Source organism: Lindgomyces ingoldianus, assembly GCF_010093535.1.
Source record: "Lindgomyces ingoldianus strain ATCC 200398 unplaced genomic scaffold BDR25scaffold_1, whole genome shotgun sequence".
Taxonomy (NCBI): domain Eukaryota; kingdom Fungi; phylum Ascomycota; class Dothideomycetes; order Pleosporales; family Lindgomycetaceae; genus Lindgomyces; species Lindgomyces ingoldianus.
This window is the reverse complement of record NW_022985162.1, coordinates 752,026-766,690: the sequence shown is the minus strand read 5'-3', so window position 1 is coordinate 766,690 and position 14,665 is coordinate 752,026. Positions and strand designations below refer to the sequence as shown.

The following is a 14,665-nucleotide window of genomic DNA, read 5'->3' as shown; positions in this document are numbered from 1 at the left end:
GTTCTGGAGCCATCATGAAACTCTCTAGGGTGAAATTTTGCCGATATTAAGTAAATAGATTGAAATGGTTCTATCTTCAGAATACGACGAGGCGCATCTGGAGGTTCTTCGATATGGGCGAATCCAAGGATAATTGTAACAAAGGCCAAATGTAATACTTATCTCAGTTGCCGTTTTTGTAGCTTTGAACTTGCAGGGAAGTTGATCGCGAAGCATTGATGCCCAGTTCAGATTGCTTTTCGAAAGCATAGGACGATCAAATCTTGCATAGTGTCTGCAGAACTTCCTTTGTGCTCTGATGCGACTCTTTGACGACACCAATGATTTGACGGAATCTACCAAGATGAACGAGGTTAGAATGACTGTGTGCGGGACAGATCTGAGCCGATCTGCAGGCATTAGGGCGAGCAAAAGGGATTGATACTTACTCATTAATTCCAGCGTCACCTACACATTCGTACATCCAGCTCTCGCTGGTTGTCACCACAGCACCCTCCTGCCGTAGCCGTTCCAGGGCAATGGGTATCTCTTCTTTATTGCAGCTACTCACGCCGTCGGCCAGAATGTAGACCTTATGTCCGTCATGTAATAGATCCAATGCCTAAGGCTTTGTGAGTCGATTGGATCAACGGCGCTTGCCAGGGAAGCTAACCGTCTGGGTTACACAGATATGGGATTCAATGCCGACGATCACGCACGAGAGTTGAGAGTTGAGTCGGGCGATGCCCTGGCGGACTTCTGGAGTGCTGCAGGTGCAGTCAGGCGCTGGTCAGTTCTGGAAGGTACGCAGCAAGAAATTGCCGAATCTAGACGTACAGCATGGAAAAGAGCGTCTTATCTGCGTGGACCACCGTTTGAACACCTCCGGGAACATCCAGCCCCAGCTCTGGGCATGTTTCACCTAGACGGGCCTTGTTCTGGGTGGTGGCGAAGACTGGGATGTTTAGGATTTGGCCTAGCAGCTCCCCATCAGTATCAAGAGCGCAAAGTACCTCGGAAGGCTGCAGGCCAGGCACATACTCGCTTTGAGCATCTTCTGCGTGGTTGCAATGACCCTGGGAAATTCATGGATGGCGGGGCGGAACTTCTCCTGCAGGTCACAGATACTGGCAAAGCGTGAGCAAACGTGTTCAGGCTTGGGTGGTGGATGGTTTCGCACAAGAGGGCGGGGTTTGCTATCCAGCTGTGAGCGCGCGTTGCAATGGCGTGCCGGAGCCAATGAGGAGCCTACTGATCCGTCGCTGTGCCATTGTGTTGTTTCTTTGGAGGGATACTGTGTGGAGTGTAGTTCTGGCGGGAGAAGGGAGCAAAGGCAGGCGACGAAGCATGACGCTGCGCAGACACAATCCGAGAGCGGTCTCGGCGGAGGGGGATGACATACACTACCACACATACCCGTACCCGTGCCCATACCCGTAGACTTGAACTGCTAAGAGTGCGTGGGGGGTTCAGACTGCCCGCCGGACTGCGTTTTTGGCGGTTGCAGCCCGCCCCCGGCTCAGGAGATTGGAAAGCGGCGGCGGTTTGGGAACGAGTGAATGAATTGGCTCCGCTCGCGGACGCACTCCACGCACTCTTCCCTCCGCAAATTGCCCTAATCTACAATCCCACCGCTGCCAGCCTGATTGGCGCGACAAAGTCCGCCCTACGTGCCAGGCCACGCTGCTAAACTTGGATGCGGAATTTCGGGAGACCCCTTCAAACAACTGCACAGGAACCAGGCCGAGGGCGCGGTGATGATGGAGGAATAAATAGTGAGATGAGATGACAGGAACAACACATGCTCTGACAGTCCCTATCCTTATTGATGACTACCCAGAAGGAGCAGCCCAGGTCCAACAGGAAGGGTGCGTTGGAGCCGCCCTTTAGCTGACGGAGGGCTGCTCCAGCACACCCCAGGCCGTGATCTGATTGCTTGCAACGGTCCTCTCCACACGGACGTCGTCTCGAGGTCGCACCGTTTTAGTCGACGATGCTCCCCTCTCTACTCACCTCAGCCGCTACTCAGCGCTCTGGTGGCGGGTCAGTCAGCGCATCTATTTTCTTTGGGGAGGGGGAGGTCATAGTATACAACCTAAGCCCCTCGCTCCGTGGTCAGACTCCCGACAGAGGGTGGGCTGCGGCATGACGGCAAGGTGTGCAGGCGTTTCGTTATTCAGTGTCCAGTGCTCAGTTTCTTTGAGAGAGAAAGGGAAAAGGAGCGGTTGTGGACGTGCCCTATAGAATTACTCACATCTTGAAGCCAAGCTTAAAGCGCGCACCAATGGGGATGCTGCGAGAAGCATCGCTGCAGGCACGCCCGGAAGAAAGATGCTAGACATTGGGCGCGGACATTGTGAATAAAGTGGCCGTCGGCGGCAGCTAGCTAGAATACCGTAATAATCTGACTCTCCCCTCCTGTGCAGCGTGTTCTGCTTGTGCTGGACGTTGCAGTGAAGGCCCAGGGGTGCGAGTGGAAGCGAGTTGCTCGTCTCTCTGGCTGCCCTCTGCGTCTGGCCGCCGCGCTTTGCTCCAACGGCAAGCAATTCACGGTCCCTCGTCTCCCCTCCCTACTTTCTCTCTCCACGCTTGACACCCTCTTTCACTGCTGCACACCTCTCCCCCACTGCAGCATCCTCGACTGGCCATTGCTTTAGCGCTCGCCGCCCCTAGCCCGCTTGCTGCATCCAACCACAGCAGACCGCCTCGGGAACCACGCTGCAGCAGGGGCTTGACCGAAGGATACTCAAACGACTTCGAATTTCCCCCAGCTTTTCCGTCACGCCAATCCGACAAGTCCTCCACACCACCTTCACCTGGACTTCGTGGGCTCTTGCACCCGCACGCAGTCTCACGGCACCCTCGTCCTCGACGTGCTCAGCGGTCACCCCTCTCCACCACACCTCCGCACCGCGCTATCCTTCCACCACCACTACCACCACCACCCCCGGCCCAGGTTTATGGGCGATTCCCGTCCCCGCGACTCAAACTCCCCATATCTCTATATCCAGCATCCTTCCCACATTCATTCGGGACAGCGCCGGCCTGCTGAGTGCCCGCCCACCGTTGGGCCATTTGCCGCCTCTCTGTCGCTTCAGCGCAGGTCACACGCAGCAACACAACAGCACCTCGACCAACAGCCCACTCTGCTGCTGCTGCAGCACCCCACGCTACAGCTGGTCCGCCTCGACGCCTTTCACCCCGACGCCGCCCTCGCCGCCTCGTTCCCAGCCGTCATCGTGTCTCCGCATTCACAGAGCCCGACTGCGGAGCGGGACCGACCTCGTCCCGCCGTGAAGAACCACCCCGCCAATCTGACCAGGGCGCGCCAACAGCTCGATGGGAATAACGGCTCTCTGCACGGCGTTCAGCGTGGCGCACCGTCGATGACCTCGAGCACCGCTGCTACTGCAACAATGGGGCCTAGGCGCGAGGAGCCTGCATCCTTCCCTCGAAGCCAACGACCGTCCATAGTGTCGCATCATTCGAATTCGGTCCCATCCACCCCGCTTCAATTCCCTCGCCAATTCGAGACCCGGTCGAGATCTCCGTCTCCCAATGGCGGGCTAGGCAGTCACTCTCCGCGGTCCGTCTCGTCCGAGGCGAACGGCACTATGGCCTCTCTGAGGAAGGGACCGCGGCATCTAGGCAAGTGCCAATACGAGACAAACGTTGCATTTGGAAGGAGGCGCATCCCTTACACATCATCGGATATTTTGGAGAAGGCAAAGGAAGAACCGAAGAAGGAGTTGGATCCTCACGAGGACGAGAAGCTGAGTGGCGACATGCGCGAACTCTACGACCGGTTATTGCCGAGCGAGGAAAGCTCCAATCGAAGACTTGTCTTTGTGAAGAAGTTGGAAAATATTCTCCTGAGCGAGTGGCCTGGGAATGAGTTCAAGGTCCATGTCTTTGGGTCGTCGGGAAATTTGCTATACACAAGCGAGAGTGATGGTAAGATACAGAGTCGCACGTTTGGCGGTTGGCAGTTCTAATGGTAGCGATAGTTGACATATGTATCCAAACACCCATGACAAAGTTGGAAGAGATGCATTCGCTCGCTGAGGCGCTTGCAAAACGTAGGTTTCTACCACACCATCGCCTCACAACTCCGCTGATCCAATCTAGACGGCATGGAAAAAGTTGTCTGCGTGCCTCAGGCAAAAGTCCGAATCGTCAAGATTTGGGATCCTGAGCTCGAGTTGGCATGCGACATGAACGTCAACAATTTGCTCGCGCTAGAGAATACGCGCATGATCAAGACCTATGTCCAGATTGATGATCGCGTTCGGGAATTGGCTATGATCATTAAATACTGGACGAAGCAGCGTATTCTCAACGATGCTGGTAAGATTCTATGTGCGGCCTACCAATTTCTAAAGCATCGCTAATGCACTCTACAGCCCTTGGGGGGACCATAAGCTCGTATACCTGGATATGTATGATCTTGAATTTTCTCCAGACACGCGATCCTCCGATCATCCCCGCTCTCCACAAGCTACCATATCGCAAAAATGACGAACGCACAAGCACGCCCTGCGACTCTGATTTTGCCGATGACCTCGACAAACTTCGCGGATTCGGTGAAGACAACAAAGAATCACTAGGTCAACTACTCTTCCATTTTTTTCGGCGCTATGGGCACGAGGTAGACTATGAGAAGGACGTCATTTCGGTGCGCGAGGGCAAGCTGATCACAAGGGTCCAAAAGCGCTGGGACCTAGCAAGCCTTACCAAGGAGGCACGTAATAGGTTATGCGTCGAGGAGCCTTTCAACACGGATCGGAACCTGGGTAACTCTGCCGACGAGTTTGCCTGGCGTGGAATCCACCTCGAGATCCGACGAGCATTTGACCTGCTTGCTGACGGTGGGCAGCTCGAGAAGGCATGCGAGCAGTACGAATTCCCACCTGAGGAGAAGGTGGTGTTCAAGAAGCCTACGCCCGCCCCCAAGCCCACTCTGACTGCAAGCGCGCCGAGTGGGCGGGGTGGCCGTGGAGGGTCTGGTCATCGTGGCGGAAGAGGCGGCTTCAACCAGAAGGGAAATCATGGTTACGGGAGAAGGGCATCTAGCGGAGCGGCTTTTGGGGCGAATCGACCGCCCTTTTTGAACAGTCCACCCATATCTGCAGCACCTGGCCAGGAATACTTCCCCAGGGGGCTCAACGAGCATCTGCATGACCAGCTGTTCCATCAATATCAGTTGCTAGAGATACAGTCGAACTCTTTGCGAGCGCAACTTGCTGCCCAACAACGCGCCCAACAAGCACACCAGGTCCAGGCTGCCCAGATCCATGCCCACGCCGTTGCCCAAGCACAAGCCCAGGCGCAAAGCCGTGGCCAGAGTACGAATGGTTCCCCGCAGAAATCGCCATATATAAATGGGCGATCGAGTCCTCGGCCGCAAGAATTGGGCGTCCCTGCTAGTGCTCTTCCGCACACGTTCCTGTACCACTACCCGGGTTTCTTCGAACAACCGCAAGGAAGTGCAGCTGTGTCGCAGGATGGTTCGAGGACAAATCCTTCTTCGCCTTCGCTCACCAACAGCATCCCAGGACTACGCCGAACCATCCATCGCTCTTCCAACGCCAGTGACACTGGATCTATTCGTTCACAGTCGCAGCCTGCCCGCGCTGTTCCGCAACAAACCCTGCCGCCAAGTTACAATGCCATACCACAATACTTCGACCCTTCTGCATTCGCGGCCGGGTATCCCATAGCCCGCTCTACGCAGGAGGTAGCAACCCCACAGCTAGCACCTGAAGCGCCTTATAGCCCACTATCTAATTTTCCCGAGCCCGCCATCCCTTCTGACCACGGTACACCGAAGGAGTATGTTGGCTACTACGTAGCAGAGCAACCACAGCCACGTCCAGCCCTTCAAGATTACAGTGTTCCTCAAATCCCTTCGTATAACGAGATTACGCAACGTCGTAGGCGCGTTTCTCCTGAAATAACACAACCCCTTCTAAACACTGCTTTGAGACGGGTTTCGCGATCGCCTTCGCCATTAGGAGGTCACGTCCGCAGCTACTCAACTGGTGTTACTCCTCCTAATGGTGCGAAGGCACAACAGCGCAAGGACCATAGAGACTCTACGCAGCCACCGGATGACGGGAGCCCGGTGATTGTAAATGGGTCTTTCCCCGCGCAACCACGTGAGTCAAGGAACCGAAGCGAAACTGTTGATGCTCTTCCTTCTACTTTGGATGTAGCTAATCCGAGCGCGCTTGGTATCTATGTCAATACTGCAGATCAGTACCGCATGACTCCAAAAGAGCAACGCCAGCAGTTCATCCTCGACGAGATTCAGCGTCAGAAAGGATTAGAGATGCTCAGGGCTAACATAGCGAACGGTTCAGGAAGCAACACATCTCCAACGGATACAAATGGCCTGTCGCGAGTCCCTAGTGTAAGTAAGCAGCCGTTCCCGACGTTGCCAGAGTCTTGGATGAACTACGACTCCACGGACGGCGAGAAAAACAATCGCTCGACCGATATTTCTCCAACAAGGACACAGCCCCCGCAGTGGCGGACTCAATATGGGAATGGTCTTAGCCCATTGGATACACTAAACGTCTCGCGTGCACCCCCTCAAGAAGTGAAGTCGGCAACTCTACCCTTGCTTTCGCCGGTGTTCGAAACGCGAACGCCATCTCCAACTGCCAGTCGCCAGTCGGACGCCAAGCTTGTCAATGGTAACAAGTCGCAATCGAAAGAGCAGCATCAACAGCAACGACGAGCGTCGCATACCCCTGGACAAGCATCGTCGAAGGAGAACAGCCGTGGCAACCCGCAAAAAGGAAACGTGCAACTGAGCGACAAGGGGAACAAGTCAAATGGAGGAAATACCAATTCCAATGGATCGTGGCAGCAGCAAGCAACTCAAAAGAGAAGAAAGAAACAGAACAAGCCTAAGCAAGGGAATGAAGCCAAGAATGTGGGCGAACCACTCCCCGCAAGCGCAGCCGATCGGAAAGGCGGTTAGATATTGACACCTCACCGTCCGCCAAGCCAATCTTCTTGGGGTTCTTGGCCCAACTGTTTTCACTCGTTGCTGCTCTTGGTCTAGGTTTTGGATATGCCGTTCACGGCGAGGTATTGAGTTTGCCCAATCCGCTCCCTTGGATCTTCTGGTATCTCGAGTATATATCTCGCTCTCATGTGGTCCTTCATGGGTCGATACTCCGGAGTATTTCGGTCATCGATTCTGGACCTAATTTTGCGACTGAGGATTGCTTCAGAACATTGGGAGTGGCTACTGGAGGTCGATGTAGGCGAAAGAATATTATGTGGGTCTCGGTCAACAGTGAGCACGCTGGACACGACATGGCAGGTCAGGGCAGGGCAGAGCAGGGCAGGGCAGAGCAGGGCAGAGCAGGGCAGGGCAGGGCAGGACAGAGCATGGTACACAAAATATCCATTATTGCATGTCACAGCATTTCAATTGGTCCACGAAAGAAAAGTGAGGGAGCGAACGAGATGGGGAGTTTCGACCAAATCAAGACAACAAGAATAGCGCAGAATCTGCTGGTAGTTGTTGGCAAGTGGCCGTCTCTCTCAACTAGGAGGAATTCTCTTTCATCTTCTCCTTACCTCGGACACTCAATCAGAGCGGGGTCTTTGTTTTTTTCCACACGGCTTGGAGTTCGATTTTTCCTGCTCTTGCAACTAACATGGCATGTGCTTTATTTTCGGCATTGAGGTGGAGTTTGCTTGATACATTTCTTTTGTTACCTCTATTTTGCCCATTTTATTTTCTCTTTTGTTTCTGGGATTGTGTCGACATTTCTTCCTCATTGCGCGGGGTTCGGCTTGTGCTTCTATTATCCATGGACGGATGGATATTCGGTATATCTTGCTGGCTGGCTGATTGGGCAGGCTTTGCTTTTACTGCTTTTGTACGGCCCCAAATTTTTCCTTTGCCTGCCAAGCTATCTTTTGCGAGGGCATTTGCGGGCCAAATCAAGGTGGGGTGGCTTGATTGCATGTATAGATAAAAGGCTGAAGTTGATTGATACTCAAAGCGGTCGGCTGGGGGATTTTGTAGCTCCTGATGCTGGGCTTGTGATGGGGTGGAGAAATAAAAGTGTAAATTAGATATTCTGTGTGCGTTTTGGTGACAGTTGCGGTGATAGTGATGGCGATGATTAAGGTACTTGGGTTGGTGCATGGCTTAAAAGTAAGTGATCTCCGCAACCACATGCAATTCTCCACAGTAGCAACGATCCCTTTGACAAACATCGATTAGTCTACAGCTACCTTTTAACATCTTTCTTCCAACAATCTCACAATATCTAAAACATCCCTTCATTTCGACAGGGAGAAGCATCCTTGGCTGCCTAACCGAGATGAGGGAATTGTAAAGAAGAGTTCATGGTTTCCCTTTTGTTTCACAGGACCTCACCACAATGGTATTTTATCTCGATCCTTCTTACGCTAAAGCTGGTTTTTTTGGTTTTTTTTACCAAATGTTAAGGTTCTTCTAGCTATTTGCGCAAATGTAGGCTAACCTCAATCTGAAAGACTTTTCTCTTCACCACGTTGCGAGCTAGTTCGTACACTAATCATAAGTCGGGTGGGGAATTGAGGTTTATTAGGGGTGGGCAGCTGCAGAGAAAATAGAAACAAAGGGGACAGGAAGGGGTGAGGGGTGTCTAGTATACTTCGAGGTTGGAAAAGCGCCAAGGGGATGAACAGAGAAGAGTCTATAAAAGGGCCACCTGGTGTGAGGAGAAGGGAAATGTTGCAATGTGGCGTCTGCTACCGTCTACAGGTAAGTTTTCTCAACCTCGGAATGCCTACGAAAATTCACTCTTTGTTGACGCCTCACGTTCGTTGTGCATGCCGGCATGTCACAACTCGGGACGGCTTGTCGATGAATGATGCTTATTCCTCTTGCTCGCTGGTGGTCGTTCTAGTAGGGGCAGTCTCTCCCTCGTCCTTCTCCTCCTCCTTGACGATCTTCTCCATAGACACAGGAACTGATGCCCCAAGCTTGTTCTCATGATATACCACGGCAAACAAATCCAGAGAAGCAGGGGTGCTGACTGCGTTTGTCTTGGCAGCATCTCCCTCGGAGCTATCCCCCTTGTTTCCATTCTGTCTGTGGGATATCGTCTTAGCCCTAACTTTGTGAGCCCAGGATTCCTGCGGAATTGAAGGGAGAGGCTTCAGATGGAGCTCGTGATGGGCTCCAACGGCTTGGGGTGCATTGTTAGATGAGTGGATGAGTTTCTTGTTCATCCGGGGTTCGTTGAAATCCTTGACGGATTCTTCGGCAACGGTGTTCTCACGGGTTTGTGTGCTGTGGGACTGCGTGGTTGGTGATTCGGCGGCGAGCTTCTCATTGGCTTTTTTTCCGATCCACCCCTTCAACAGTGCTTCCTCGAAAATACCGTTTGGCTCCTTTGTGTCGGCCATGTCCTCGGTCGCGGTGGGAGAGCCCTTCGGCTTCCTGTCGTTGAGGGTACCAGCCGAGATACCAACGATCTTCTGGATCATATCCTTGGTTTCTTCCTGCTCAGCATCTTTCTTGATTTCTTCCTCTTTTATGGCTTCCTTAGACTCCTTTGGCTTCGCATCAATATCTCTGGTGGCGCGGATAGGGAGAAAGTGCTTCACGCCGACGACAGCAGCCAGGATATTAGATTCCTTCTTGATCAAGCCCTTGTATCCCCCCTTCTCGGTCTCCTTCTCGACCTCCTCCTTCTTGTCAAAATTTTTCTCGCCGTTCTGAGGAGGAGGGGTGAGAGCCGGTGGTTCCAGGAGCAGTTGAATAGAATCAACGATTTGCTGCCAGTGTAAACAGATAATTGCACCGAAAACACCAAGCACGGTGATTAAATGTGACATTTCAACGCTAGGTATGCCGGCGGATTGGACGGGGTTTGTAGAGAACTGGAAGTCCATTTTGTGAGGAGCGGTTTGGGTGGGTTTCAAGCGGATGGATAGAGAAGAGGGTAAAGGAGTGGTGATTAGTGTTACGAGGCTAGCGTACAGGAGGATTGAGGAATGGACGATTATTGTCTTGAAGGTATGGGAATTGAACAGAACGAGCCCGAAAGAGCCGAGGAAGGCTGATAAGATGGGAAGGAAAGGTGGTTTGGGTGTCCAACTGTGCGAGACTTATAATTTTCCTCTCTATCCCCAATACCCCAATTAGCCACTTACTCCATGTCAAACAGCTCGCACATCCCGAAACACACTCACATTCCCCTGTCTATTGTTTCAAACACGACAAAGACTTCCTCAGCCTTGCATTCCAGCTCAAAACGCGCACGGGCAAGACTGCGGAAGTTGTCATAGCAAACAAACCGCCATCTGCGCTCTAATTCCATGTCGTTTTAGCGCACGGCTTACATCATGCAGCCAACAGATGTTTTTCTAGCGACCTGCAGGCGTAAAGACCACCTCACCTCCTGTGTCTCAGACAGCAATGACGGGGACTGAGGCATATTATGGCGGGTGGGGGGATATCAGGTTCTAGAAGGGCTTGTGCCATGGAGAGACATGCAGCAAGGCTCATCTAGATCAAAGCGGGAATCCCGAAGTTAAAATGAAGTGAGACAGGGTGTTATTGTCTGGAAGAGACATAATACATCATCGCGCGACGTTCGACCCGTGTGTAAAGGAGTGGCTCTAATGTTGGATTTTTTCCGGGAGTGAATTTACGAGCAGTGGTGTGGGTAATGCAAAAGCCAACTGGATTGATGAAGGGCTCTCTCTGGTACATACGTTAGCCTGCGAAGATGGAGAAGGCGTTTGAGTGCCTGGCATAGTGGGGTAGTGGCAGAGTGCTTGTGTGTGAAACATGGATCTTGTGGCCGTCTTCATAGCGCCGTTTTCATAGCGCCGTTTAGCACGTGGCAAGCCAAAGCTTGAATCAAGCCAAATGAGACAGAGGTACCTACTCAGAGTGATTTCAGGTTTGACTGAAGAAATTAACAGCGGCGGTTGCTAGTGTAGGAGGAAATGGATTGTCTAATTCAGGATGAATTGAAGACAGAGAGATGCAGAGCGAACGGAAAAATCAGAAAGCCAAATATAGGGCGACGCTCCCCACGCACATAAGTACGGCGTGGAAGTAGACGGATGTAGAATAGTACAAATACGTACCAAGGCTCTACTGGAATCTGTTAATATAGTAAGAAAGCGAGAATTAGTTGCTAGTGAGAACTCTTACTATCAAAAGCCTTCCTGGAGGAGTCGTAACCACTCGCTATAGTGTGACAGAGCAGTTGCCTGACAGATGAGGCTACCGCGGAATGGATCGTGTTGCATCTATAAACCAATGAGGAAGAGATGTACTGTACCTTGGGTGACAATGAGTTGACCAGAGGAAATGAAAATCTGGAACGGAAGTCTGCAAGTGATCCCTGTGTGATTTCTAGAACAAGTTTTGCGCTCGCGTAATGCCTATAAGCATGCCGTATTTTTGCCTACGGATGAATAAGAGCCTGCAGGACATGGCCAGGATATTACTCCCAGCTACAAACAACGAGAAACGGGCCTGTCTTCGTGTTCGGGTCAACTTTGTTGAGTTTGTGGTTATCTCCTTCCGGGCTTTTCGAATTGGGTTTGTACGCCCCTCCCACTTCATAGGCGATGACTCGTAGTATATCGACAGAGAGTGCTAGTCGTTAGGCTGGCTGGACGATCCATCATGGAAGGAGGGCTTCGAGAGAATGAAGGAAAATGGGAAGCCAACAGACGTAGCTAAGAAACTGTTGTACAATTGACATAAGATTCGTGTCCGAAATCTTACCCCTCATAAGTTTTGTCCGTCCAATTCCCTAAGTGAACTTCCACGTAGTTATGTCTCCTTCAAATCTGCGCAATCTTCCAAGCACTTGTCCCAGCATACCCAATCAGCGCGTAATGCGCCAACATCCATAACAAACCATAATATCTCCCCTTCCCGCCCTCCGCCCCATTCGTATACCCGATCGCATAGACAACCCTATTCACCGCCCATACGGCCCCGAGAACCGCCGCAGCCGTTGGATATTTTATTCCCGCAATCAACATAGCGCCAACAGCGGTCGGATGGTTCTCGTTGAAGTTCTGGTGGGCGCGCTGTGCGCTGTTAAAGAGCGTCATGTCCTTCGCTCTGGAAGGGGAGGCGGTGGAGACTTGTTCGTAGGACGCGTATTCGTAGGGGTACGGGATTTTGGCCTGCTTGCGGAAGGAACCGACGCGCATACCGTGCCAGGTGCCAACGGCGAAGGTGGAGACTGCGGCGAGGAGGACGTAGCTGGGGGGTGTTGTTAGTGGTGGGGGTTGGGGTTCAGGCCAGGAGGGGTATTAGGGAATTGGGGAGCTGGTTATCGGTTGATGAGATGTGGGAGAAGCTGGAGAAGCCTCAAGGAAATGGAATTAATGAGTGGACATACCCATACTCAGGTGTGATATCGAGGGATACCATTTTGAGTGCTTGATTTTGCTTTTCCTTCTACGAGCGTCAAATTCAGAGTTAGAAGGCGCTGGAAGGCCTGAAATATGCGCGATTGGATGCCCGATGGTATCTCTGCCTGTCCAGGACGGCCGACAATATATATAGACTCGGGGTTCAGGAAAAGAGATGAAGCAAAGTGTTCAATAGAAGGCTGCCGGACGAACTTGCGCGGACACTCGGATGATCTTGAAGCCGGCGGCCAAACTTTGGGCGTATCATGTCGCCCCGGACTCGTGGGCCCGAAGAACTCGCATCTCGCAAGTCCTAATATTGGGGGCGACATTGTTGAAGTAAACTGGACCTGCGTATGCCTTAGGGTTTGCAAAGGCGTCCGATAATAGTGAAGGCGAATTTAGGCGCTGTTGGGGTGTCTTGGCAGGTGAGCGGGAAATGCCAGGGCTGAGTAGCTCAAACTGCCTCTCTTCAAAACCAAGAGGTATCATGTTGCGGGAATTCAATGGAGAACAGCTTCTATAGAGAGGTAGCAGGAAACACATAAATATCTAATCAAGAGCATGCAAGCTCGTCATTTGTACTAAGAATTGCGGAGAGTTTAGGAAAGTAGGGTGGGAGTGGCTGACCAATGAGGTACCTTAGTCTTCTTTAACCCTTGCATATCTCTGGTGTGCTTCGGCTTTAGGTCTTGGGAATATATGCGTACCAAGATAGGGTAGTAAGCATTCCTCAGGCACGTTGTTGCCGATTTGAGGCGAGGCAAGAGTATGTCGATCTTGTCCCTTTTCTCCAACCATAGGCATGCTCCATCCTGTGCCAACATATAATGCATGTTAAGAAACTCCTGATATTTTCCTTCCAGAGCTCGTAGAGCGAATGCCCTTTTGCAAGAGGTTGGCCAATACATGACTCATTCACTCACCTCCCCCTTTTCATACATCCAAAACTCAAACCTCACTCCCTGCTCCTCCAAGCCCCCCTCCGCAACCTCCTCTCCTACGAAGTCCTGCAAGTCCTTTCTACTCCGCTTCACCCATCCCTCCTTCTTCCCCTCTTCCCCATCCAAATCTACAGGAAAGAAAGTATCACACTCATACTCCCTCTCAATCTTCGTCAGCAGCACCCTCCTCGTCTGGGGAAGCTCCAAAGCAGCTTTATACACACTCCCACCTCCAATCACAAAAGCGCGTTCAACACTCACATCTCGCCTCTCCACCTCCTCGCCGTCTAACGCCTCAACAGCAGCTTGAATACTTGACACAATTATCGGGCCTTCTTCTAACCCCCCACCCTTTCTCAGCGCAGTTGAAGCCCATTTCTCACTACCCACATCCCTCGTAACGACGAAATTCATCCTCCCCTTCAAAGGCCTGAATTTCAGGGGTATAGAGTCCCAAGTTTTCCGTCCCATTATAACAGCATTGATGCGCTTACGCGGTTGCGGCTGTGATTGCGAGGAGGGGACTGCAGGGACGCGTTTTGTGACGCGTGCGAAGTAGCCCATTTCTTGCTTTAGTGATGGCCACGGCAGTTGTCCGGCTTTTCCAATGCCGAGGTTAGGAGTAGCCGCGAGGATGAGCGTAAGTGGGAGGCCGCTAGGCTTTGTAGGCATTGCGGTAGCATGTGATGGTGTTGAGTTCGCCTCGGTGGTTGGATCATTCAGGCCAACTGAGGATTGGGACATTGCGCGCCGTAGGGTGATGAAGGCTGTGTAGAGTAATAATATATCATGAAGTCGTTGTAGGTTGTGTGGTCATGGTGTGGCGTCGTGACAACGAATTCCAAGGTGGGGGCACAGGAGCAAAAACGCGAGGAAACGTGACTCCTGCGGATCTTCTGCAGGTGGCTTACAGATCCGTATTTCACCAGTATATCACGGTCACGGTCACAATCAAGACACATGTTGAAACCCAAAGTACGACATCATCGAAGCCTAGACTCTTGTGCAGACTATCCAAAGCCATCTACACATAGAACCATTCTCTTCCCCTATCCATCCTCCGTGCAATGCAGCCTTGGTGAACCGAATGAACCTTGAAAGCCCCCGTCCTTCCCAAAGGGATAATATAATACATGACCCAAAGAGGCAGGCCAAAGTAGCGCAGAAACGACATGATATCCACCGCAACCCCAGTACTCATTCATTCCTCCATATTGGCCATCCATCACCGAGATGAGCAAATAAACGCCATTAGCTCCGCCCATGCCCACATCGCTGTCCAAGATCCAATTCATACATCTCGTTGCCCAGGCAGGCCAAGGGTATCACTCGTG

At 52.0% G+C, this 14,665-nt stretch overlaps 5 protein-coding genes across 5 annotated transcripts; 1 reads left to right on the top strand and 4 right to left on the bottom strand.

Annotated features, from left to right (window-relative positions):
* Positions 1-256: 256 nt before the first annotated feature.
* BDR25DRAFT_207606 (Isochorismatase hydrolase) lies at positions 257-1,393 on the bottom strand (the record flags this gene model as incomplete). The annotated part of the gene is made up of 5 exons (XM_033684539.1): positions 257-335; positions 429-601; positions 653-746; positions 817-955; positions 1,021-1,393. The coding sequence occupies 5 exons, from the start codon at positions 1,391-1,393 to the stop codon at positions 257-259; spliced, it is 858 nt and encodes a 285-aa protein (XP_033554457.1).
* Positions 1,394-2,796: 1,403 nt separating this feature from the next.
* On the top strand, positions 2,797-7,118 carry BDR25DRAFT_2497 (uncharacterized protein). Its single transcript, XM_033686027.1, has 4 exons — positions 2,797-3,933; positions 3,987-4,058; positions 4,108-4,326; positions 4,383-7,118. The coding sequence occupies exons 1-4, from the start codon at positions 2,940-2,942 to the stop codon at positions 6,965-6,967; spliced, it is 3,870 nt and encodes a 1,289-aa protein (XP_033554456.1). The 5' UTR covers positions 2,797-2,939; the 3' UTR covers positions 6,968-7,118.
* A 614-nt stretch (positions 7,119-7,732) lies between these two features.
* On the bottom strand, positions 7,733-10,319 carry BDR25DRAFT_347949 (uncharacterized protein; the record flags this gene model as incomplete). Its single annotated transcript, XM_033694343.1, has 11 exons — positions 7,733-8,038; positions 8,104-8,210; positions 8,272-8,321; positions 8,387-8,418; positions 8,493-8,542; positions 8,618-8,636; positions 8,703-8,749; positions 8,785-8,896; positions 8,941-10,096; positions 10,149-10,166; positions 10,192-10,319. The coding sequence occupies 11 exons, from the start codon at positions 10,317-10,319 to the stop codon at positions 7,733-7,735; spliced, it is 2,025 nt and encodes a 674-aa protein (XP_033554455.1).
* A 1,383-nt stretch (positions 10,320-11,702) lies between these two features.
* BDR25DRAFT_274890 (membrane-associated proteins in eicosanoid and glutathione metabolism) lies at positions 11,703-12,748 on the bottom strand. The gene is made up of 2 exons (XM_033687445.1): positions 12,375-12,748; positions 11,703-12,235 (listed from the first exon to the last, which is right to left on the bottom strand). The coding sequence occupies exons 1-2, from the start codon at positions 12,404-12,406 to the stop codon at positions 11,806-11,808; spliced, it is 462 nt and encodes a 153-aa protein (XP_033554454.1). The 5' UTR covers positions 12,407-12,748; the 3' UTR covers positions 11,703-11,805.
* BDR25DRAFT_364484 (uncharacterized protein) lies at positions 12,529-14,075 on the bottom strand (the record flags this gene model as incomplete). The annotated part of the gene is made up of 3 exons (XM_033696848.1): positions 12,529-12,939; positions 13,098-13,202; positions 13,314-14,075. 3 exons carry the CDS (start codon positions 14,073-14,075, stop codon positions 12,652-12,654), a joined length of 1,155 nt encoding a protein of 384 aa, XP_033554453.1. The 3' UTR covers positions 12,529-12,651.
* Positions 14,076-14,665: the final 590 nt, after the last annotated feature.